The 26528-nt window shown below is 38.0% G+C and overlaps 1 protein-coding gene across 15 annotated transcripts in view; it reads left to right on the top strand.

The window, feature by feature from the left end:
* Window positions 1-26528, top strand: part of RALYL (RALY RNA binding protein like) — a 698583-nt gene that overhangs the window by 560960 nt on the left and 111095 nt on the right. For 10 of the 15 annotated variants that reach the window (XM_023517681.1, XM_012810159.1, XM_023517672.1 and 7 more), the window contains one exon: window positions 18826-18858. The exons of the other annotated variants lie outside the window; for them this stretch is intronic. In XM_023517681.1, the coding sequence (XP_023373449.1) occupies window positions 18826-18858 (33 nt within the window). The remainder of the gene's footprint in view (window positions 1-18825; window positions 18859-26528) is intronic. 15 annotated transcript variants of the gene reach the window in all.

Raw genomic sequence — 26528 nt, 5'->3', positions numbered from 1 at the left:
CCCAATTAAAACAAAGAGAGGGAAATTTCTTCTCTTATTTTCAACAGGGAGAATTAAATCTCTTATTTTTAATTTGCATTTGTCTCTAATAGCATAAGGAAGACAATCAAGGTTCAGAAAGAGTGAGCCACCAATCTGGAAATTTCAGAATTAAGACCAAGATTTAGCTTTCCTGCCTCCAATTCTAAAATCCTACTGTATTTTTCTTCTTTTAGGTTTCTAGGGTTCTGTCTCATTTTTATTTAAAATAGTACAGTTGAGAGTGCTAGTTAAGTACTGTAAGATTGATGGGAAATTCCTTTTTTATGCCCCTTCTCTAGCAGTTAGAACCCTGATCACTCCTCTAAAGCTCCTGCCAGCACAACAGGCTTGGGCTGTTCCTGTGACACTCTTAACACATTCAGTGATGTGGTAGGAACAGACTGACCATTTATTTCCTTACAACCCATTTTCAACAAGATAATGGTCAAAATGTAGAAAAATGTTTGATCCCATATAAAATGAGGAGAAGAAAAATGAAGAAAGGAATATTGACCATAGAGAAGAATGTGATTGATTAACGAGAAACCAAACTCTCCTTTTTCCTCTGCCTCCACAGCAGGCCTGGGCAGTTCCTTTGTCCCATTCTTACAAAGTAGGTGTTTTTTTTTTTTTTTTTATCCACATAAAATCATTTTATAAAATTCACTAATTTTATTATCTTTTTGAATATGTATTTTTCCCCAGCCAATTAAAGTTTGAAAAGATTTATTACAAATTATAAGCTAAAAGAGGTTAGGTTATAGGACTATGTTTCTGGTATGTTAACCAGGAGCCAGTTCTGCACAGTGGGAAAGTAGTTTATAAAGTTTCTTATCTTTGGTTGGCTTTCAGTATGTTAATTACAAGACAATATGGAATTTCCTTATACAAATACATAAAGAAATTCTTTGGGGTCTTTCTGAGAATAGTTCTTCTGACTGAGTTGGAAATGCTGGCGTGAAGATAGAAACGCGAGGGTAAAAGTCAACATCGTCTCCCTGGATGATCCGTTGACCATGTATAATGAACGCTTCACACAACAATTCATCCTTCTGGAAATTAATTAACTATTAAACTTTCAAAGTTTCTTTCCCATGGAATGATAGCATGATTGATCTTTTTTTTTTTTCCTGGCAGTATTGCTAACTTCCAGAATAGTCAGGGATTCTTCCAATTCCGAGAATTAACATCTGTTTTGCTTATGGATACTGTATGGGAGAATCAAAGGACAAGAGGCTTATTTGAATGTAGCATATTGCACTGCAAATGAAACTGATATGCCACAAAGTTTGTGTTTAAATTTGTATGAAATATTTCCTAGTCTCACTCAGTCCCGAGGAGATATTCAGTGGTCATTAGAGTAAGTACCAGATCAGAAGTCAGGGAACCTGCAAGCCAACTCATCTGCTACTGCCTGTCCACACCAACTTAGTAAAAAGAAATTCAACCTCTTTTCAACTCAGTTTTCTCATAACAAAATGAGGAATTCCAACTAACAAATAATTTCTTAGTTTATTCCCCTGTCTCAGCTTCTGGTATTCTGCTTTTTACTTCCTAACCTAAAGGCTGAAGTCAGACATTTGTTCTTCATTACCTAATTTACTCCTCTCTTCTTTTGAACTCTATGCAGTATCTTTAAAAAAAGATACCCAGATCCTTTGACTAAATAATTCCATTTTTTTAACATAGCATAATTCTGTTTTATTCATTTATTTATTGTTTGGGATTCATTGAAGGTACAAAGAATTACATTACACTGATTTCAGTTGTTAAGTCCCTCTTGTAATTGTGTCCTAGCCCCAAGAAGTATGCCCTACACTGAAACCCCTCATCCCTCATGCTCCTCCCCTCTCCCCTATCCATCAATCCCCTACCCCTTCTCCATAGTAGATCATCTGTTGCCTTCGTATGAGAATTGAGTACAGTGGATTCTTGCATCTCTGTCCTTGTGACGCTTTACTAAGAAGAATGTGTTCCACCTCCATCCAGGTTAATACAAAAGATGTAAAGTCTCCATCTTTTTAAAGGCTGAATAGTTTTCCATAGTATACATACACCATAGCTTGCTAAACCATTTTTGGGTTGGTGGGCATTTAGGCCGTTTCCACATTTTGGCAATTGTAAATTGAGCTGCAATAAACAGTCTAACACAAATGTCCTTATGATAAAAGGATTTTTTTTTCTTCTGGGTGGATGCCTAGTAATGGGATTGCAGTATCAAATGGGAGGTTTAAGTTGAGTTCTTTGAAGATTCTCCATACATCCTTCCAAAAAGGTTATATTAGTTTGCAGTCCCACCAGCACTGTAAAAGTGTCCCCTTCTCTCCACATCCACTCCAGCATCTGCAGGTAATTTTATCTTTTAAAGTAAATCTAAGGAAATAATCCTAAATATTTTTTAAAATATAAAAAGAAATGAATTTATTCCCAATTCCTCTTTGCAGTTTTATATATAACAGTAATCTGATACAGCCAAATATTGAGCAATAAAAGGTATGAGTCATCTGTTAGATGAAGTGTTCATGAAATGTTCATAATAATATGGGAGAGGATATAGCATTTAATTAGAGAAAAAATTACATAAACATTATGCCCAAAACTACTTCACAAATGAAACTTATGCAAAGAAAACAATAGAGCAAAATATTAACTGTACGTGTCTCTGCAAAGTGGGAGTACAGATGATGTTTTTCTTGCAACTTTAGTGCCTGATGCACATTTTCTTTAAGGAGAATTTTATAACCAAAAAAAAAAGATGTATTTAAAAATGAACCTTTTTCAGTAGTAAATGATTGACATTGTACAAAAAGACTCATGCAGACAATGAAGATGTGTGTGTCTGTGTGTGCATGCGTGTGTGTGTCTGTGTGTGCATGCATGTGTGTGGGTGTGGGTGTGGTTGCATGCCTGTGTGCATGCTTGATGCTGGGCAGAGCCAGTGAAACAGACATAGCCCTTCATCTTTAGAACTAGACTCCTTTAGTCACCATGGTTATTAGAAAAGTTAATTTTCTAAAAGGGCAATTTCATTAACATGAGCCTCACAGTTCAGTGCAGTCCGGCAGCCCTGTGTGGAGGCAGAGTTACTGCCAGAGTCAACTGCCAAACGCAGCCTGTCAATCACTCAGTGCCCACAGGATGAGGAGCTCCGTGCACAGAGGGGAGGGCTGGGAGCAGGGGCAGGGAGAGAGCCACTGGAGTCAGGGTATCTTCCAAAACAACAAAGTCAAATTATCTGAGCCCTTTAGTCCTCAGTAAAATAAGGAATCAGGAATGTGTGACGATGGCTGTTCTCACTACAGATTAGTGAACCAGTAATAAGACAGGGGCACCTGCCTCTCAGTAACTGTCCCTTGCTACAGTTGAGGCTGTAATTCAACTGCTTCTGTAGCTCCTGCTTTGAGAGAGCATAGTATGAATGAGCTACCCATAGTGACAGAATAAAGCTCAGATTGCAGCATTCGTGTGACGAACATGGACCGTGATGGAAAAATAGGGGCTGGGGGATGTGCTGCTTCTACCTCTTCACAGGGAGAACCTGTCAGTACAGGGCCACCAATGTGATGAGTAAATGTATCAGAATGTATTTTCTCAGAATGGGATACACCAGCCAATAGCTGAGTTTTAAAAGGAAATAGAGGATGACCCACAAAATACAGATAATCGTGCGTGAAATAGCATTTCGAATTGGATTGCTTAGCAACTGTTATAGGTTTTTTAAAATCTTACTCTTAACAAAAACAATTTCAATGGTGAAGAAACTACCATGAAACTGTGAGAACTCTAGAAGAATTCAGATAAAATTGTAACTTCTAATTTTTTTGATTTGCTGAAGATTATCTTTTTCTTATTTTTTTCTCTTTAATGCCTGACTTGACATATATATATATATCTGTGTGTGTGTGTGTGTGTGTGTGTGTGTGTATATATGTAATAACCAATCGCATGTTTACAGAGGAAAGAAACATGAATTGACCAGTATTTAAAAATATAAACTAAATTGAATGTAGAAAAGTTGAAATTTGGGCATAGAAAGCATAAAGGTATTATAAAAGAAAAAATTGAAAATAGGCATTCATTTTTAAGTAAAAAAGCAAACATATTAGTTTTTAAAATGTAATGCTGAAGAAATAAAAGCAAGAAAGACTAGCTTTACGGGTAGGTGGAGCACAATGTGGGCAGGCAGTTACAGGCAATCTGTGCCCAGTCTGGCTAGAAAGAGTTGCCACTGAAGGTGTAATCAATAAGTTACAAGTCATTTGGTCAAGATCAAGAACAAAGTTCCAGTCTGGGATGTTGACTGATGTAAGCAAGGTAGCTCAGCCAGGTACTCCCGTAAGCTGGTGTCCATGAGTGATTGTCGGATGGCAGCCATTAGGACTGAAGAACCAAAATAGAACTGAATTTTAGGGACAGACCAAACTGGTGGTAAGCAATATGAAGGACAAAATAAATACCTGAGATAAGGTCAGCCTTGGGGATCTATTTAGGAACAATGAATTGCAGATGAATTTCTGATGCCAGAAATTTTGAATCGATCATTGAGTGGATTGCAAGCTTTTACGATGACTTCCTCCTTAGCTTCTACTCACAGGGCTCACTCAGGGACTGACCAAATTCATCCCCCATTAGAGACTCTCAGTAATCCTAGTGGAGGAGAAGGAAACACAAATGTGCTGTAAGTTAGACATTTATTCATCAATTAATTATTAAGCACCTACCATACATTTTTCTGGGCACTCAGCATAACACATCAGTTAACAAAATGCACAAAATCCCTGCCCTTGTCTTCAAGTGTGAGGTTACTAAAACCTAACAAAGATGAACACGTTAATTATTATATTAGAAGGTAGTGTATATTATACAAAAAAAAATAATAATAAAGCTAGAAAGAGGGGCTGGGAGTGAAGAATGAGAAGTACTGTGATTTTTTTTGTAGGTGGTCAATGAAAGCCTAGCTAAGAAGGTGACGTTTGAGCAGCTGTGAAGGGGGTAAGAAGCAGGGAAGGTGATTGGAGAATGGTACATGGTACATGGACCAGCTAGTGAAAAGCGCTACAGCAGGAGAATACTCATGTGTTTAAAAGAATTAAGACGGTTAGCTGGGCTTTGTGGCAGGTGCCTGTAGTCTCAGCTACTCACAGGCTGAGGCAAGAAGATCGCATGAGCCCAAGAGTTTGAGGTTGCTGTGAGCCATAATGCTACAGCACTCTACCCAGCACAATGAGACTCTATCTCAAAAAAAAAAAAAATTAATTTGAAAGTAGGAAGATCAATCCTTCTGGAGCAGAGTCAAAAAATCTGGAGGCCAGAAGGAGGTGAGGGGATGATGGCAGAGATATAAATGGGGGCACCAAATGGTGTAAAGTCTTGTAGGCCTTTGAAGTCATTGGCCTTTGAAGTACTCTGAGTAAAATACAGAGCCTTTGGAAGGTTTTCAGCAGAGGAGTACTGCGACAGAACTTAAATCTTGACAGGTCACATTAGTTTTATGTAGACAATAAATTGTGAAGGAAAAGGGCTAGTAGTTGTAGAACTAGGCAGGAAGTTACAGTGGTGTGAATGAAACTGTAGCAACTGAGATAAAAAATAAGCAGTTATGTTACAGGTATATTATGAAGGTAGAGCCAACAATATTATTGACAGATTGTATATCGACTGTAAGAGAAACAGAGTCAAGGATGTTGTTTTCATTACCTCCTGCTGAATGACAAAATGTACGGACTTTAAAAAAAAAAAATGAACAAAAAAAACCAAACCTTTTTTTTCAGTCTGGGCTGGGTTTGATTGAAAAGTTCTGCTCGACTTGATGTCCCAGAGTTTGGGCCCTTCCATGTCTAGTACCTCAGCTGAGGTTGGCAAAGGCAGCTGTGGAGGCTGAACATCTTTCTTCACTTGATATCTCTATGTGGATAACTTAGGCTTGATCATATTCAGGTGGTCTCTAAGTAATCAGAGTTTTTACCTGGTCACTAACCTGGGTTACAAAACCCAGAATATCAACCTCCCTTCATCTGATATGCTAGGTGGCAGAGTTCAAGGACACTGGACTAATGGTTAGGAGACCTGTTACTGAAACCTTTCCCTGTCTCGAGTAAAACCTTCCCTAAGTATCCCTGTCTTATTCCTAAAAGGTAATGATAATATTTTCCCTGTTTTTATCTAAGACTTGTTTTGATGATTAAAAATAAAGAACATAAAAGAAAAATCAAAGAAAGAAAACCTAGAATTTCACTTCCGCCACATTCTTTATATGAGAGAGAGTCACAAGGACAGGACATCGACTTCACCTCTAGATGAGCAGAGGGGAGAAACTGATGCTGGCCAGGCTATTTACCAGAGATAGCCTCCAAGGTTTAGGACTGAGCAACTAGACGTATGAAGTTGTGATTGAGATGAGAAAGACCCACAGGAGAGATTAGTGTAGATCAAGTTGAATGGTGAGTGAATAAATTCAGTAGGCAAATTATTATCCAATCTGGAGTTCAGGGAAGAGGTCTGGGTTAGATGTGTGTACAGTGAGTCATCAGCATATAGATTGAGAGACAGAGGACTGATGAGAACAGCAAGGGAGTAAATAAAGATAAAACAAGAGAATTCCCAGGACTCAGCTCTAGAATACCCTTAAAATTGACGTTACCAGGCAGGGTGACTGGAAAGAAATGATGAGTGAAACAATTAGGCTGTGTGGTTTGAAATCCAAAGAAGAAAATGTTTTCAGTAAGAAGTAATCCATTGGATCAAGTGCTGTTAAAGTTCTTGTTAACTAACAATCCACCATTGGACTTAGCATTATGCAGGCTGTTAGATACTTGGACAGGAACAAACAAGACTTTGTGTCCATCAGGTTTGGGGCAGCCCACGAGAGACCGGGACTTGGAATTAGACACCCACAGGCACGTGAGACAGCTACAGAGTGAGAGAGACTCTAACATGAAGCCCAAAGGCAGCCCTGCCAGTCAGTCGCAGCTTCCATTCAGGAGTAGGTAATATTAAATAATCCAGGCTGACGATTGGCATCACACAATTTTGTCAGCATGTCACAGTTAAGATAATTAAATTCTAAAACGAAGTACCAGCATTTAATCCCTTCAGAAAACAAGGCCTGGAGGGAGGGAGAGAAGCTAGGAAAGAGAACGTTTGAGACAGGCAAGAGCTCAGACTGGAGACTGATCTGTAAGACCACTGTGAGGGAAGAGAGCAGAAACACAGCTCAGCAAAAAACACACCAAAACGAGTTCTTGTTCCCCAAGCCTGTATCAGACATTAGCTACGACTTCATCTGAATGAAGTGCAAGTGTTTTATTAGGAGACAGAAGGAGAGAGGGCGAGGCTGAAGCTGCAGCCTGGGGGGGGGGGGGGGGCCACAGGTGACGGGTGTAGAATCGATGATAGGGGTCAAAGAGGAGAGGCACAGAAGGACACAAGTCCACTGCTCATCCACACTGGGCCAGGCCCTGAGGCAGTACAGGTTGTGTCATTTAGCGCCATTTATACTCCACACAACTTATTAGGACTAGCAATCAAAAGGCTGCATGGCTGAGAGCTTCATCTTAAAGTGGAGAAGAAGCGATAAATGGCACCAACTTTCTGCAAAGAGCAGGACTGAGGATGGAGATCTGAAACTGGATAAGTGTGACTGATTGCTGCTTCCCCAGTCTGCACCCTTGACAGGTGCACAGTTTCTTGGTGGCGTTTAACAGCCATTAGCAAGCAACTAAGACAATTGAAAGAGACAGCTGAGCAGACACCTGCTAGTTTTTCTTTAATTTACTTCCTTTTACTACATAGGTTTGGAACTGAGATGGGCAAATATTGCTACATGAAAATAATTGAGTTTGAAAGTATTTCTCTTAAGAAGATTATTTTTCTTAGTTTAAGAGAAACATCTGCAGAGTCTCATGCACTCTCCTCCAGCGTGAGGAGCCACAAGGTTATTCTTATAATCAGACTGGAGAAAGGGTAAGACCCCACACTCTGTCTTGGCAAATATCCCCTGGCCATACCCACTGCTGCCTGAGAAGCTGTGGGGAAAAACAATTCAAGTCTCTCTGGAGAATCTGCCAATGGTTAATGATCTTTCCTGCCGGGAGGTCCTTCTTTATCCTTCACCTCCATTTCTCTTGCTGCAGTTCAATCCTCCCAGTGGAGTTATGAATGAACATTACAGCCTGTCCAAGGGAGATGAGCCTTGCAGCCTCAATTTCCACTGTGGCAAAAGTCATGACTGTGTCAAAACAGCCGCTAAGATCCTTGGTTGATACAACAGCCATCCATTAACCTGTCCCCGGAGTTAGCAGCCCAGATGGTGGTAATTGCGAATGGAACTCAAGGAGAGTCCCGATGATTGCCCTAAGCAGAGATTTCAATTGTCCATGAAAGCCCGTGAAAAGGTATCACAGAAAATTGAGGAGAAAGCTGCTTTTTACTCTAGAGAAATCAAATCTACCATAGAAAAATCCCATCATAGGACTGAAAGAGCCTGGCTCTCCTCAGCATTGTAGGGGAATTTGATGCTTTTCTAATGGTCAACAAATAACGATAGGAAAATAGTACAATTAACACTAGCACATTAAGACTCAAGGTCTTTCTCAGACTGCCTGGGTTATGATTCCGCTCTATGACTTTCTAATATTCAGGTCCTGGGAAAGTTAATCAATTCCTTTCTGCCTCAGTTTTGTCATATATAAAATAGACAGGATAATGATACCAACTGCAGAGGAAGGCTATGAAGATTAAATATACTACTAGTAAAATGCTTAATATAATATATCAAATTCCAAATACTGGCTATCAAATGAGGCATTAAATATACTTTATCATTTGTATTTATTGACATATGAACATTATGTCTACAAATGTAAGTTCGACTGCAGACTTTAAACCTCTCCATTTCTTTTGTAGCTTTGAGCAAATTTCTGTACCTTCCATTAACACAAAGTTAGTAAATACATATTTGGACATCATTCTTTTCCTTTCTTTTTATTCTTGTGGCAGGCATAGGTTAATTACAGCCCTCTTTTTCACCTTGAGGGCTGAGTAGGTTTTGGAATTCTTGTCCACACATTCTTCCCAGCAGCCACCATCAATTAGTCAACAGTTGACATGAAAATTAAAACTTTTGGGGCCTCTAAGCTAGGGACATACAAGCTTTTAAAGGAAAGATTGTTCCCACCCTCAGCCACCTCAGGCTATCCCATCCCAGTCTCCCCAGAGCCCTGCTTTGCTATAGATTTTCAGTGTTTACAGAATACAAAAGTGTACACTTGGGATAGTCCTTGTGTATCTATCAGTCCTCGTGTATCTATCACAAAGGACGTCCTGTAAGGAGCCACTGCTGAAGAAGGGATATAGTTGACATGAGAGTCCACTGTGAGTGCCTGCTCTTAGCCAGTGTGTGACAATATCCTGGGCTCCTGCTCACTCAACCAAAGATGCAGGTGAACAAAGTACACTCACACTTCTTTCAGCAGATGGAGATGAGGAAGTCCGTGCCAGTACAGGCAATTGCTTCTTCCCTTGCTGTGCACCTAGGAAGCTCCTTCCCAACAAGCTTCTTACTCTCCGCACTGGCCCTCAAAAGTATACTTCTGAATACACTGAAACCTTCCATTGTTTTGTTTTGCGCTGTCTTGTAGTGAAAGTAAGAGAATAATTAAGAAAATAAATACCACCAGGAAATTCTGATTTTCAGTGAATCTCAAAGAATTTACCTACAGTTACTCATGAATATCCTGTCCCTATTGCATAAAGAAAGCTCTTTTCTGGCAATAAATGAATTTTATGAATATTGATAGAATTGTGTTATATTTTATATGCAACATATTCAGTAAGAAGACATCTAGAAATCACTTGACAGATGTTTATCTTTGATCACTCATCATCTTTTGCTCACATGCAGTCTCTTACCTTGCGAAAGATGCCTGTTTAAATCAGAAGGCCATGGATTGATGAAAATATCATGTGGCTGTGTTTAGATTACAAATGGTTATGATGAGATGTAGGCTAAATTTTAAATATCAAAACAAGAATCCTAAAATCCTTGAGAAGTACAGTAAGTGATTTTTTTTTTTTATTGTTGTTAGGGATTCATTGAGGGTACAAGAAACCAGGTTACATTGATTGCATTTGTTATGTAAAGTCCTTCTTACAATTGTGTCTTGCCCCCCAAAAGGTGTGTCACATACCAAGACCCCACCCTCCTCCCTCCTTCCCTCTCTCTGCTCTTCCTTTCCCCCACCCCTCCCTATATTAAGTGATTTCTAAAATAATGTGTCAAATATTCCATAAATAACAAGCAGTTATGTAAGGGATAACTCACAAACATCTAGACCACTATTTTACCCAGTGTAGGACCAGATAAAAGGCCCAGCCAGTGTAGCATTTAGTATTGTGTTCTTTACCCTTTCTAATAGTATATTGCGGTGACTGTGAGTACAGACTTTGGAGCTAGGCCTGTTATTTGCTGCTATCATAGAATTGATATTTATAAACAATTTAAGTTTATTTGCCTCATGGTTCTGAGGACTGAGAAGTCCAAAATAAAAGGGCAGCGTCTAGTGAAGGTCTTATTACTACATCATAATATGGTGAAAGACATCACAAGGAAATACATGCAAATAGAGAAAAACAGGTTATACTCCTGAAATAATGAACCCACTCCCAAGATAATGGCATTATTAATAATAATTCATTATTATAAGGGTGACATCCTCATGACCTAATTACTTCTTACAGGTCCCACCTCTTAAAACCATCACCGTGGCAATAAATCTCATCATAAGTTTTGGAGGAGATGTTCAAATCATAAGCAAATTATTTGGTTTTTTCTGAATTTCAGTCTTCTCATCTGCTGTTCTCAAAATTGCACTGCTAGAAGGCTTGGCAGTATTACTGCTACATAGTAAGCTCTGGCTTTGTGATAGTTATTAGGCCATTTCAGAGTTTGGAGAAGAGTGATGGGGATGGATAGGATCCAGCCACACTGTTGTATGTAAAATATTTGACTTTAACACACTTTTTGAAATGCAGATGAAAGTTCTTTTTGAGAAAAAAGAATGCAGTTCAAAAAAAAGGAGACCTTCCATTTCCCTATTAGGTTATTACTTAATTTATAGACAGTTACCAAACTATATTTCAACCATCACTAGATTTGGACATAAGCTTCAGGCTATAAAGCAACGCTGATCTGTCTCTGAGAATGTTAACCCTCCTCCATTACTGCTTCTTTCTGGCTTGGATTTAGGCACACAAGAGCTACTTGCAGAGAGAAATATTCTCTTCCTTATTGATATCCAACCTACAAAACAGATTGGAGGCTGGCAGCATCGATCTACCGTCAGATTTGCTCAGTCAGTAAACTTTTGAGGGGCATCTTCCATGTGCTGTGTGTCAGGCCAGCTGCAGGTTAATGTATAATTGCTGCACCAGCCTGTTCTCTGACAGGCCTCTCTATTTATTTTTTTTAAACATTTTATTAACAAATTACAAGAACAAATATGACCAACATTTTCTTCTTTGTTACAGTTTGGCCAGGGCCAGGGCTTGAACCCACCACCCTTGGCATATGGGGCTGGAGCCCTACTCCCTGAGCCACAGGCGCTGCCCATGCCCTCTCTAATTCTAACTGGCCATGAATCTAGGAACCAGGAATAGAGGATTCAGGGATTAAAAATTAGTTGTAACAATGATGGTTAAGATTTATTAAGCATTTGTCTATTCAGTTATTTAAGTGATCTAGTTATTTAGTTATCTAATGTGTATATTTATTTATTTCTCACAACAACTCTGTGAGTTAGGTTTATTACTACCTCCATTTTGCAGATGAGATAATTGAGTCACAAAGAAAAATGCCTTACTTCTCCAAGACCACACAGCCAGAGATGGGAGAGGGAGGATTGGAGTTAGGCAATCTGATTCCAGAACTTGCGTCCTAAGCTCTTTCGCACATTCATCTCAAATTTAGGTCAGGGCTTGGGGTGTCATTGCTCAGAAGTATAGATCATACATTAGTAAAAAAGATTGTTGCCTGCTAATTTAAAATTACCAAATTCTGCAAGTATAATAGGTAAACATTCTTAGAAGATGCATTGGATTTATGACAAAGCAGCAATCTTTCAAAAACTTTTAAAATTATTTCCGAGGAAACATAACATCTGCCAATGTGAGACTTAAGAAAGCAAGATGCTACCAGGACTGTGAGTGGTTAGCTAGAATCTATAGGCTTCAGTGGGAGAGAACAAAGACTAGGAAGGTGCAGTAGAACCAGATTGTTAGAGAACTTTCAGTCATGTGAACTGTACAGTGTAGACAAGGAATGAGAGGAGAGGTAGAGAAGCAAGGCAGGAAAAGTTCTTCTAACCAAATCATCGCTGAGAACCTCCGATGAAGTAGGCATGACTGTAGGTCCTTGAAATTTAGTGAATTTGTATCTTCAAGGAGTGTACAGTTTTGGTGTTGAGCTCAGCAATTACACTAGCGATTTTTAACACCCATGGTTAAGTGTTACTGGCATTATGAGGACAGTTTTGAAGCCCTCCGAACATTGTGCCTGAAAGAAAATACTTTGTAGAATCACATAGAGATTTATATGAGGAGAATTACATGTTTACATTGGTATCTTAGAGAGATAGTTATGCTAGTAGCTAAGTCTGTTCCAAAGAAATACTGAAGAATGAAGGCCAGTGGGGAGATTACTCTCATAGTCCACATAAAAGTTGATGACCACTCAAACTGTGAAAATAGGAACTGAGAGGTAATTATGGAATGAACAGGGTTTTGGGCAACAGAAACAACAGAAATAGAAGGATCTCCCAACAGTGAGTGTTGTAGAAAATAAATTAATGAGAAAGACTCTAATCTTTCTAGTTTGGTCATTTCAGCAGCTGAGTGTTTCAAGCTAGGGAAAAACAAGGAAGAGTAGAAAGAAGAAGGAAGACAATAAATTTAGTCTGAGACACGTTAGGTTAGAGGCATCTACAATTAGAGATGTTTGGTGGACAGCTACAGCCACATGTCATAAATAGAACAATGCTAGCTTCAGAATCCCAGCGTATAGACACTTGAAACCAGATGAGATTTCTTATAAATCTCATAAAGACAGGTGACAGTCCTTCACGGTACAAATAAACAAGATAAAGCATACAAAATAGAGAAATAAGATGCAGCATGCCCTGTGAAACATGAGAACAGAAAGTTTGGAGCCAGACTGCCTGAATTTAAGTCCTCAACCACTTACTAGCTATGTGACCTTGGGCAAGGTAGGTAACATTTTTGGTCTCAGTTTCCTCATCTGTAAAATGGGAATTATCTTAGAAGGTATCATGACATTCAAATCAATCAATTAGTATTTGTTTTTATAAAAATTGTAAATAATAAGAATTTAGTAAATGTAGTTTATTTTTTGTTAAATGCAAAGCATAATAATTGCTTTAGCACCAAATACTGATCTTCATTTTATGTTCTATTTCATCTCTGTCATGTCTTATTTTTTTGAGGCTATGGTTTGTTTATCTTTTCTATTCATAATTCTAATGGGTCTTGAATGAACATTACTAAATTTTGTACCTATTTCACATGAAAAGTAAATATTAGGAAGGATAAAATCAATCCCTATCTCCAAGAAACAATATTACCATGGAAAGTTCTCTCTAGAGCATCTCAATGTAATCACCTGTTAAACTGACAAGCGATTTTCCCCAAGACATGTTTTTGCTAGTAGTTTTGTTCCTTTACATGCTTTTTTCACTTTTCAGAACTAAAGTTACTGATATGAGCTTTTCGTACAGTTAAGCAGTCTCAACCTTCAGAGTTAACTACCTGTCTTCAGCACAGTTGTGACCATCAGGCTGCACTCTGTGCTAGATGCTCAAAATACTTAATCTCATACTCTTCCCAACAGCCTCTTGAGTTAGCTATGATGCTCACTGTATAATTGAGAAAAATGAGGTTATTCAGAATCTGAATCATCTCCAGGCTAGGGAAGCTGACCTGATAGAATGAACCATGACTGAGCAATTGGTTATAAAGTATGGCAACATTCCATGTGGGCCAGTTATCAATTTCTTCTGCAGAATATCTTCGTTTTGAGGATGAAACATGGTAGGATGGCCTGGGGTAGCTTCCCGCCAAGATTTTCTACTCTCCTCCACCACAGAGGATGCTAGATAGTCCTGGCACCTCGGACTTGACTTCTGTGATTTAGAGTGATCCGTGACCAATGATGTGAGCTCAGTTCATGGGGCATCAGCAACAGCCTCCCATCTGGACTCCTAAGGAGGCTTAACACAGAACTTTGGGAGTCTCTCATCTAACTAGGGCTAATTCTCTGGCCAGTCTTAATAAGACTCTAAGTTTGCTTTTAATTGGAGACTCTTTTTCTGATAATATGTCATAGTGATGAAGGTAATAAGGACTAGCTCAGAGACAAGCTTATCCCTGTCACGTGAACGTGTCCGGGTTGGCTTTATGAAGGAGTTAGACTGAGATAAAGTTAAAAGATAAATAGATCATACAAAGGAAGGAAAAAAGGAAAGATAGTGTTCTGGTATAGAAATAGAACACTCAAATCCACAAAAGCAAAGCTAAACCAGATCTATCATCTGTGTGAAATGAACAATTCTCCTAGAATAAAGTGTTTAGTGCTGAGATCCCCCATCCCCAGGCCCCAGACTGGCCCAAGGTCTGTTGGGAACTGGACACACAGCAGATATTGGCAGGCAAGCCAGTCGAGCTTCACCTGTATTTACAGCCACTCCCCATTACTTACATCACCACCTGAGCTCCGCCTCCTGGCCAGATCAGTGGCAGCATTAGATTCTACTAGGAGCACAAACCCTACCGTAGACCCTGCATGCAGGGATCTAGGTTGCATGCTCCTTATGAGAATCTAACGCCTGATGACCTGAGTTGGAGCTGAAGCAGTGACGCCAGTGCTGGGGCTGTCTATGCAGGAGAACAAGCTCAGGACTCCCACTTACTCTGCATTATGGTGAGCTGTGTAATTATTTCATTATCTATTACATTGTAATAGTATAAATAAAGTGAACAATAGATATAATATGCTTGACTTATCCTCAAACTATCTCTGCCAGCCCCCAGTCCATGAGAAAATTGTCTTCCATGAAACTGGTCCCTGATGCGAAATGGTTGGGGACTATGGGTTTTTAAGGAGACATGATAAGGAATAATACGGAAAACTGGTTGTAGACATGTTTGTGAACAGCCTGAAAGTTTGAGTACCATCTTACGGTTATGTAAATTGTCAAGAAATATGGTGACAAAAAAGTAGCATTTATGACATATTTCAATAGGGTTAAATGCTGCAGTGGCGATGAAAAGAAAAAATTCATATTATTTAGAATTTCTAAATAGGGAGGATAGCTTTATACGTATTAAAAGCAAAGAATGCCTATTTTGAGAGGTTGTTTCCAATGTCTTCCAACAAGATAATTACATGTCTATTATTGGCACACCTTTTCCACAGAGGACATATAGTAAATATTCTGCAGCGTGGACATACACTCTCTGCCACCAATACTCAACTGGTTGTAGCACACAAGTAGCCTTGAGTGATTAGCAAATGAAGTGACGTGGCTGTGTTCCAAGAAGCTCTATTTATGGACAATGAAATTTGAATCTCATACAATTTTACTGTGTCACAAATAGTGCTCTTCTTTTGATACGTTCCAGTCATTTAAAAATATGAAAGCCTTTCTTAGCATGAGGTTATACACAGTCAGATGGTGACCAGGGTTTGTCCTGCAGGCAGAGTTTACCAACTCTTGATCTCTAGAACATCAGTTAGAACTCTCTACTTAGGGCGGCACCTGTGGCTCAAAGGAGCAGGGCGCCGGCCCCATCTACCAGAAGTGGTGGGTTCAAACCCAGCCCTAGCCAAAACTGTAAAAAAAAAAAGAAGAAGAAGAAGAACTCTCTACCAAGCATCATTTTGAAAACTTTGAATTCTCCCCTTCAGTCTTCTATTTAGCATTTAGAAGGAGATTGTCACAGTGTTGAGCGAAGTAGTAAGAAAAGGGGACAGCTAACTAGCAAGTCAGACAGCCATAAGAACCACTGGGGTCAGGTGACCGTATATGTCCTGTACACTCCAGAGTTTTTCTAGAACCTTCAGAAAAAAAGAAAAGAAATCAGTACTACTTCAAATACATTCCGAAAACAGCATTTGGGTAATTGTGGAGGGAAAGGCAAAAGTGGTAGGCTCTGCTTTTATCCTACTGGTTTACGGGATACTGTTAAGGACAGCCAGCCATAGGGTGCCGTTCTCCAAGGGTGTGAGCTACAGCCTTTGGAAGCATAGTGTGTGAGTGTTGTGTGTAAGTTGGGGCAGCTTTGAACAAAGAATTTACCTTAGTAGACACCTTCTAGGCTGGAGTAAGTAGTGAGAACTAGTGGAATGGAGCATGGGCAGGAATGTGAGAGTCACAGAAGAAAAATCGTCAGGACTTGGTAACTAATGCGACATGGAGGCTGAAAGAGAGAGAGGAGAAAGATATAAACTGTTTTTAAATTCCCTCACCATGTTATACAATGCCACTAAGAAGCACACAGCAGTGAAGGGCAAGGAAACAATGAAGGTGAGGGAAATGCAGAACATAGGAGGCTGGAGGGCAAGCGATCACACACACTAGCATCTGATAAGTTAGGCTGAAACCTTGGCAGATGCAGAGAGAAGGGACCTCATTGATGCCCACATGTTATATATGTATAAAGCGGTATCAGATGAAAGATAGGGTGAAGTGGTATCTTCATGATGTGGATGGTCCAGATACATGAACAGTCTGTGCCATCGTATTACATAGAATCCTCTCATTTATTCAATCACTTGACATTGGTCATGACTTATAAACCAAATATACCTAAATATTTTCCATTATTATCAACTGCCCCCCCAGTTCTGTTTGCTTATTTCTATCACAAACATGCCAAAAATAAATAAATACAATAAGGCAATGTGCCGAGAGGTAAAGATACAAATAATACTGGAATTCAGAAAAGGGAACTTTACATGGATATGCTTTTCCAAACACTAAGCACCAACTGTCAGTTTTATTGCTTGGTCCACACCAGGGAGATTGCAGGATCACTCGCTCTCTAAAGAGCCACCTTCTGCTATGATCGTCTATCCAAAGCAGCGTGGCATGTGCACCAAATTTCTAATAAGCTATTATTTTACATGTACAGAATGAAATAGAGACAAAAAAGTGATCTTTGTCTTCATTGTTTCTAAAAGTCAGCTTGTTAGTTCGATTCTAAGACAATCATTTCAACAGTCCACTTCACTATGCAAAACACCTGGCTAGTGCTCAGTAATACTTGCTGCTAAATGAAATTGCCTACTGTTTCATGCAACCTTTTATACAGACATTAAATAAATGTAAAATATGAAAGCTTCTTAAAAACCTTCAACAACAGGATTTAGTTAAAAATATCTTTAATTTGCCCACATTTCATACCTACTTGTATTTTAAGAGACCCACGATGAAAATCATGTGGCCAAATATACACTAATATACACAATGGGTTTTCTTCATTGTTAATTAGAAAATATCTAGAAGTATAAATATTCTGATTTATTTACATTTTGTAAGGAATAGAAAGTTCATTTATGAAATTAGAAAGTTCACTGGAGACATAACCTGCAAAAATCTTCTCCCATTCTGATGGCTGTCTGCTTGCCTTACTTACTGTGTTCTTGGCTGTGCAGAAGCTCTTTAGTTTGATCAGGTCCCTATAGTGTATTTTTGATGTTGCTTCAATTGCTTGGGGTGTCCTCTTCATAAAATGTTCGCCCAGGCCGATTTCTTCAAGTGTTTTCCCTACGCTTTCTTCTGGAGGGGGAGGGAGAAGGGAGGGGGGAATGGGTGGAGGGAGGGAGTTTGGAGGGATTACTTCTGAGGTTTACCTTATAGGGGTACAGGTGAATCTTTCTAAGAGTAGAATGTGAACGTTTTAAAGCAATAACTGAGAAAATGACATGAAGGCTGTGTTGACCAGTTGATGGAAGTATTTCAGATTGCATGTGAAAACCCCACACTGTACCCTAGAAGTGCATTAATGTACATAGTTACCGTTCAATAAAAAAAAAAAAAAAAAAAGAAAAAAAAAAAGAAAGTTCACTGGAAGTAGTCTTTGCCCATTTTGTAATGAGGACAATAAGCTACAGAAGGTTTTTTCTAAATGGTCGTCACATCTAACCAGAGCCTCCAGGATTAGACTCTCACTTTGATATATTATAGGGTACAGAAAACACCCAGATGCAGAGGAGGCAGAAGGGCCCTAATGTGTGACCCCACGCTCCCGCCACCCACAGGGGTGCCACTGATCCCATGTAACTATGCGTGATATATTGCTTCATTACACGATATTTACCCTGAAAATCAATTATTCGGTCCACATGTAACCAAATGCATTATAACTGTCTTCATTATTGCAACCTCCACAAATAAATATGTAGAAACTTCTACAAATTACCATGAGTAAAGTAAATGAGTGGATACAGAGAGTGCAAATTAGAATTAGACTAACGCTACTGTCACCTTAATGTATCCTTTAAGGGCTATGTTGCCCCATTCTAAAGCTTTCCCATTTGATTAGCCTCTGCATTAATCCAGCCAGAATTTGAATTGGTCCAGATTAGGTCATAACATATGATTTATAGCTTTTTACTGAGGCTAAAGTATGCATCCAAACCAGGATAATAATTCTGTCAGGTTCATGTAAAAGCAATTTTTGAGTGTACAGTAAATTGTCATGTTAAAATAAAATATTCATGTTTTTTCATAGACTCGAATCAAAGGAGCCTTTCCTGTCTGTTGGGTGAGTATGTCCGAATAATTTAAATATTAATTTTTAATTCACATTGAAAAGGGTTTCTGAGATGGTGTTTTCAGTCTTTTAACCTCATATTCAAAACAATAACGATATCATTGCATGCAACATTGCTATCTATGTTTTATAAGGACTTAACTAAATGATCCCCAGGCTGTATTGTGACCTCAGAAATCAAGCTAATGAATGTATGTGAAATCCTATGTCTTCCATAAAAGCTAAACCAGGTACACAATGATTACCCATATTCTCGTCATGAAAAAATATGCTCAACTTGGTCTTGAAAATTCCTCTAAAGCCATCAATTCACTATTTATAGTCTGCCTACCAATTTTTGTACTCTATTTCTTTTCAATCTACTCCACTGAGTGCCTCTTAACCTGCCGTCTCTAAATCTGTCTTCACAATCTATATTTATCTCTTATTCTCTCTCATTTCAATTTTATTTCTACAATTCATTCATACTGACTGCTGCTTCACACACAAAGCTGGGGAACCCTGAGGCACATGGAGGTGAGACTAATGTTTGCCTCCTCCAATAGTATCCTTCTGAGTCACGGTACATGTCCGAGGAAGAATATATTGTTCACAAGAATATACATGGACTCTTTTCAGGCATTTATACCTAATAAAAAACAGCGTTGTTTGAATCTGATCTATCAAATAATCCTTTGACGAATATTTTAAAATTACTTATGAAGGAACTATTATATGCTTGGTATTATGGTTGATGCAAAGTGTTAAAAAACAGTTGGAAGATGTGATCTCTAACTTAGAGAAACTCATACTATATATGATGAGAAAAAAAATCACATATAGGCAGCCACAATACTCAGGCTTAAGTAAACACGGGATGAGGCTAGATTTTTAGAAGATCAGATCAATTTCCTTTTATTATTTTTTGTGTCCCTTTAAAATTTCTATTACTCACTGAATAACATAGTTCCCTATTTCTCATGAAAGCATTTAGTCATTGGAATCATGGAAAGAAAAATAATTGTTAGGAAAGGTGGAAGAGAAAATGGGATATATGCATTTATTGGAAGACTACATGAAAAATGAGAGGTCAAGTTGGTCTGGTCCAAAAAAATAGTTAAAGCCTGCTTTTCTCCTCCATTGATCATCAGCTCCTATTGTTAAAAATCTCTAAACCCAAAGAAATCTTTTATTTTGAATGCATATATGTCTGCCCTCCAGTCAAGGGGGCTGAACTAAACATCTCTTCATGCCTCACTTCCCACAGTTTCTCTGCAGCCTTCTTTGTTCTCCTGACTACTCTGAGATGAAATCCATTTTTTAATGCATACCTCTGTTTTACAAGGGCAGAGCCTAAGTAATCTTTGTTCGAAACTTATCAGGAGTTTAGCTCTCAGTGTGAGAGCCCTGAGAAAAACTTTCCAAGAAAGAATGATGAATAACTCAGCAAATGTTCAAAGCGGGAAAATTGGCAGGGCACTAATAACATACTGCTGTCCTTTATATATGTCTGAAACATAAAGTGGGGTGAAACATGCCACCCAAATGGTTCTGCTGAATGGATAGTTTAATTTATAGCTGAATTTTTCCATTCCCCTTTCAGAAAATGATTTTTAAAAAATTGTCCAAAAGTCTGTATGACTCTCTCTCTCCTGCCCTGCCCAGTAAAAAGGTGGGGTGAAAAGGAAGTAACGAACACGCATTAGCCCACCAAGCACTAGGCAGTCTAGCGTAAGAACCGTTATTCAAGTGTGTGACTTTTAATCCATAATCATATGCCAAGGAAAATGAATGCATAGTCAGTTGACACATGAGTGTATAACATTGAGTTTGTCCCCTGCATACCTTACTGGCATTAAGTTTAATTCTATGCTCAATAAAAAACGTGAATTATATTCATGAATAAATCACAGATAAACACCGCATACTGCAGCCCACTGCCTGCCAGTGTCTTAAAGCATTTGCTAACATGTACTTCTAAGAGTTGCTTTCACCCTACGGGCGCTGACACTTACAAGTTAGTTGTATTAGTTTAGGCAATTACTGAAACTCCCAAGCTTCAGGTTCTTACTTGTGAAGTGGAGATTAAATGAGATAATTTTGCTCAAGCATTTGCCACTGTTCTGCACACAGGAATTGTGCTTAAGTAGGAGCTATTACTGCTGTTATGGAAGGTATAATCATGGGTAATGCTCTCAACTCAGAGAACTTGAAAATGGTTCCAAGAATAATGCTTCGTTTTTATAGGGAGTGCTCTGAATTACATGTGAAAACCAAAAGAAGGTTTTATAATGGGGAAAAAATAAAAATTGAGATGAAATGAGCTATCAAGCCGAGTACAGATATTGTTTTGGAATTTAATGATGAACACTACTCACTGTCATTTAAATGTTTAAAATATAAATAGTGACACATTTTTAGTGTGCATGTCTTAATATAAATTAGAGAGCCAGATTCTTCCCCGGATTAATGTGCTACACTGATTTGAAAATAAAATTTTAAAGTATCACAACATAAACTCAACCTGAATCTAGCAATGAATGGGAAAAAACTGTTGAAGAAATTTATACACAGGAAAATAATTTGGTTGCTGACAAGGATCAAGGAATAATGAAAGGAGGTTGAGTAAGATCTCAGATCTCTCTGGTCTTCAACCATATGTTGATATAAGATCTTTTCTGCACACACATCAGGAAATGATTAATAAAGGAACTACATAGCTTCTCTTTGCCTCACTTCATATAGTTTCTTTCTAACGTGCCTGGGGTGAGGCATGAAGACCCATCCCAGAATCTGGTTCTGGTCACCCAGTGAAGGTCAATAGACACAGTGTTTCCCAAAGCCACTCAGGCTATTCTAACACCTGCCAGGCTTTGGGGCCATTGTCTACACGCAGCTTCCATCCTCCTCCATCATCTTCATACACACATACACAAGTTGTTCTTATAGAAGCTGACCATTTTTAGAATCTGTTCAGAAAATCTTTAAAATGTAGCTTCTCACAGTCCCTTCCTGCTTTGAATGCATATGGTGGAGGCTAGATCTGTCTTGGAGATCACCCGTCAGAGACCACAATAGATGCGATAACCCCAGCACATCAAAGTTGCCACACTGCCTGTGCTAAGGTGCATAAATATTAATTCTGATATCATCTTAGATCTAAGGTGAGATTATATTGTACTTTTAATTTTAAAATATTAAATAATATATTTAATGTTAAATATTTAATAAATCTGTTTATCAAGATTTATCTTGATTTATCAATAAGATTTATTAAGCTTTATCAATATCAATAATTTTCTACTTCAAATTATTATAAACAAATTGTATTTAAATGCATAATAGAATATATTTATTAAATATACTTAAATTTATTATAACTATATAACATTAGACATGTTTATATTATCAAATAAAATACACTTACAAAATAAATTCAAATACTAAAATTCTTGCCGTATCACCCACCTAACAAAAATAAATGTTAAGCAAAGTCTTTTTTGAGTTCGGAGTTTTCACCTTGGGTGCTTAATGAGTGCTAAGTGGTTAATATTTTAATCAACCTTTTAGAGCAATTAATAAAACTGCTGGCAAATGCTTCCTTTTATGTGGCATCAAATAGATTCTGATTTTGGAAATAAGTTGGGGGCAAACAAATCTCAAGTTTGCATTTAAAAATGTGAACAGAGTGATCATCTCAATTAAGACTCTCAGATACAAAAAGCAGTCTTGCCTTGAAAAAAGATTTTTATAGCTTTTTAATGAAAAATATAGATCAGAGGGAAACTAAAATCCTTCATGTAAAGTTCAAGGTTCTCATGGTGAAGGACATGTCAGTACAGTCCAAGTACAACACCAACTGTTAATACCTTTTAGACACTGAGCCAATTTTAACACGCACTCTCAAGTCACCAGAGGACAATATTCATGTGAACTATTTCTTCGTACCTCATCAGCATGAAGTTAGCCTTCTTAAAAGATGACTTGAATATTAACCAATTATGTTTTGAAATTGAAATTTGACTTACTCTGGTTTTTTAGTTGAGTTTTTTCATGAATAGCTTTATTATGAGGATGATTATGACACTGGCAAAATTTTTTCAGTTTTTTTTTCACTATATCAGAATAGTTTAAATAACTCAGAACAATTTAAAAATTATATTGATACATGAGGTCAGACACTTAAGTTCAGGAACTCATCCTAGAAAAAGTGCTGCATACTTCATTGCTGAATATCACTATGGTCACCTCTGAAGTGCTCCCCTTGGCCATCTGGTAAATGTAAGGATATTCAGAAATAAGGCATGTAGCCCTTTTAATAGGATGAGTTCACGAGCTTCATTATCAGACCTCACATGACAACAGTTCTGATGGCCATTCCAGAAAAAGAGTTTCACAACTGGTGGACTAGACACTGGGGTCAGTGCATAGCTTCCCAGGGGAGAGTGCTTTGAAGATGACCACAATGATATTCAGCAATATGATACGTAGCACTTTTGCTAGAATGTGTTCACGAACTTTATTGTCCAACCTCATATTTCTGAATATGTTATTTCCCAATTGTATTGGGAGATTTTTAATATTACATTAAGAATACAAGTTCCGGAATTATTATATTTATCTCTAGTGAGGCACTGGCTCTATGATGAGCTGATCATGGCCCAGCCAAGCCTGGATTTCTTCAACCCCTTGATACATATGGGATCTATTCTGCTAAGTCCAAATAAAAGGGTGTGAACACTGTCAGGGCAGAAAAGCCTGCCCTGTATCTGAAACTGACCCTCATAATTACTACCAGCAGTATTTCATGAAATCATTTTCTGAGGGGGATGTTTTCCCCCTTTTCTTTCTTGTCTTGAAACTGAATTTGAATCTTCAGCATACTTCCACTATTATGAAGACATTATTAAATTTTGGCATTCTTACCAAGTTAAAGAGTTACTCTGTTTTACTTTTATTCAGGTTTTGTAGGAGACCTTGTGTTTAGTAAAAGGTGCTATATTATTAGCCTCCTGCTTTAAACATCTAAATTCCATGATTTGATTTCCTTAGTTTGAATCCTATTCAAACTGTCACTTCCTAGCTAGGTGCCTTGGGCAATTTGTTTAACTTTCCTGAGCTTCCATTTCTCACCTAAGGTAGTAATTAATTCTTATGACTATTACAAATAAGCTTAAAGTGCTTGGAACAATAGGCAATACATAGTAAAATGCTAAACAAAGACCACTTATTAATATTACATGCAACAATTACATTATGAATCTTTTCTAAAGAGGTACGTTTTAGTGAATCACAGAAATGTTGACAAATTGAATCCAAAGGCCTAAATATTTTAGAAAGATGGTAATGGAATTGAACTTTAACTTTAAAAGGCAATGAAATTAGCACAGGAGTGAAGGATCCTCATTGGATGAGCTCTTCGAGGAAGATCAACAAGATGAAATTAAAACAGCAGCATGAAAACAGGAAGACATTTCCAGAATGGATATAGATTGATATAAATCATGGGGTGTCATATTAAAAACTCCATAACAGGAGCATGAAACAGGGAAAGCCATACTAACTTAGGGATGGCTGGCAGCAGAGCATTAAGCACAAGGTAAATTACACGAATGCTGTCAAGCGATTGCTGTCTTCCAATCATTCAGGAATTAAGAGGTTGTCGTAATTTAGTAACTGAAAGGTTAAAGAAATTGGCCAGATTGTCAGGAAAATTTTCAAGACAAAAGTAAAATCCAACTTTATCCTCAAGGTAAGGTAAGAATTCAATAGAAGCTATTGTGGCATTTCTGGGAAAAAGAATTGGTCGAGCAACAGCAGAGGCCACTACTGGGAGCTTTTCAGACATCCCAGTCCAGCAAGCTTGGAAGTCCAGGAAAAACACAAGGAAGATTGTCACGGTAAGGGAGAGTGTATTGAGAAATTATTCTACTCTTACTGGTGAACTTACTGACCATTCTACTGGTGAAGTAGGGTCCCTGGATGATGTATGTCTATTTGCTTGAGCGTCTGTTTTGCTTTTAACTGGAAAATGACGTTACCACAAATGAGGTCAGAGGAGAGCCATTTAGAAAGCTATTGAAGTAGTGTAGACATAACTTGAAAAGATACAGGACTTGAATAGAATGAACTAAGGATGTAAAGGAAATACCACTTTCCTTCCTTTAAAACTATCGGAGTCAGTGAATAATTGAGTGATGTCTGAGAAGTTTCTTGCCTTGATTTGGTGGGATAATGGTAACAGTATGACAAGCTAAAGTCTAGGTGCAATGTGGAAACTAAGGGAAGGTTAACAGGAAACTGTCCCTAAGCTTTAAATCAGCCCATCTGACATCATGGAATTACTAATGGCCAATTCAATGCCTGTCTTTTCATGATGTGGTTTCAATTTTCTCTACATCTCCAGGGAAAAGGGGATGAGGGGATAAAGCCAATTTTCTTCTTCTAAAAATCTATTTTTTTGTTTTATTAGTTTCAGACAGTGCTACCACAAAATTAATGATTTCTTTAGCAACTGTACTTGCTACATTTTTTCTCAACACCCTCCAGGCTACTTCTCCAGAGAGTACACACAGTTTCCATGCACTATTTTTGTAATCTAAAGCAGTTGTGCTTTCAGGCCTGATGCTACAACTGTAATTTTAATTTATCAACCTGCCACTCAGTGAAATGTTGTAAAAACATTTGAAAGCTTAAACCCATCATTTATTTCTGCACCTGCCAATGGCACTCTTCTGTACTTGTCAAAATCATTTAAACTGCACTATGATGGCATATACAATATCACCAATAAATTGGGTAATCAATCACGTATGTGCATGTTTTGACAGGGGTATCTTGAATGCCTGGGCTCCAGGATGCATTTTTAAGAAGGAAGAATTCATTACTCTTCAATAATAAAATACAGTACAGTCATCAAAAAGAACCTTCCTCAGTCCTTACAATTAAAAAAAAAAAGTGTCTTAGGAAACGGAGGGGCTGATTGTGACTGAAACGGCTTTTATTTCTCCGGTGAAATGTTCTCCTCAGGGAAAAGGGAGTAATTGCAGATTATAGCAGGCAGGAATGTAGTGTTACATAGAGGGAAGAAAATGCATAGGATCATTAAATAGATTTATTTAAGTTCTGCTTATAAAGAAAGCATTGGTGCAGTACTTTATAGCTGATGATATTTCAAAAAGAGTATTATCAGCACTTCTACCACTATCTAATCTGTTCATATAATAAAGTGTCACATTAAACCAAATGTCACAATTCATATCAGTTTTACTTTGAAAATTGGTATCATTATATATTATAGACAACTTCCCCCTCAAAAAAATGTTGGATGAGATCTTTTGTCATAATAGAGTAAGGCATTTAAAAATTGATCTGTGATTATAGAGGGAGTGAGAAAAGAGAAAGAGGGAGTGAAAAGAGGAGCATATAATTATTAAATTTATTTACACCTGTAGCCCCAGCTACTTGGGAGACTGAGGGAAGAAGATCCCTTGAACCCAAGAGTTTGAGGTTGCTGTGAGCTATGATGCCACAGCACTCTACCCAAGGCACAGAGTGAGACTCTGTCTCAAAAAAAAAAAAAAAATTATCCAACCTGATAGAAAATCACATAAGCTATGTATTTAAGACAAAATATTGTTAAAATTGTAGCTTAAATAATATTGACTACAAAAATCCATCTG

This window comes from Otolemur garnettii, unplaced genomic scaffold, assembly GCF_000181295.1.
Source record: "Otolemur garnettii isolate 467f Iridium unplaced genomic scaffold, OtoGar3 scaffold00004, whole genome shotgun sequence".
Taxonomy (NCBI): domain Eukaryota; kingdom Metazoa; phylum Chordata; class Mammalia; order Primates; family Galagidae; genus Otolemur; species Otolemur garnettii.
The sequence above is the reverse complement of the archived record's forward strand: the minus strand, read 5'-3'. Positions and strand labels throughout refer to the sequence as shown.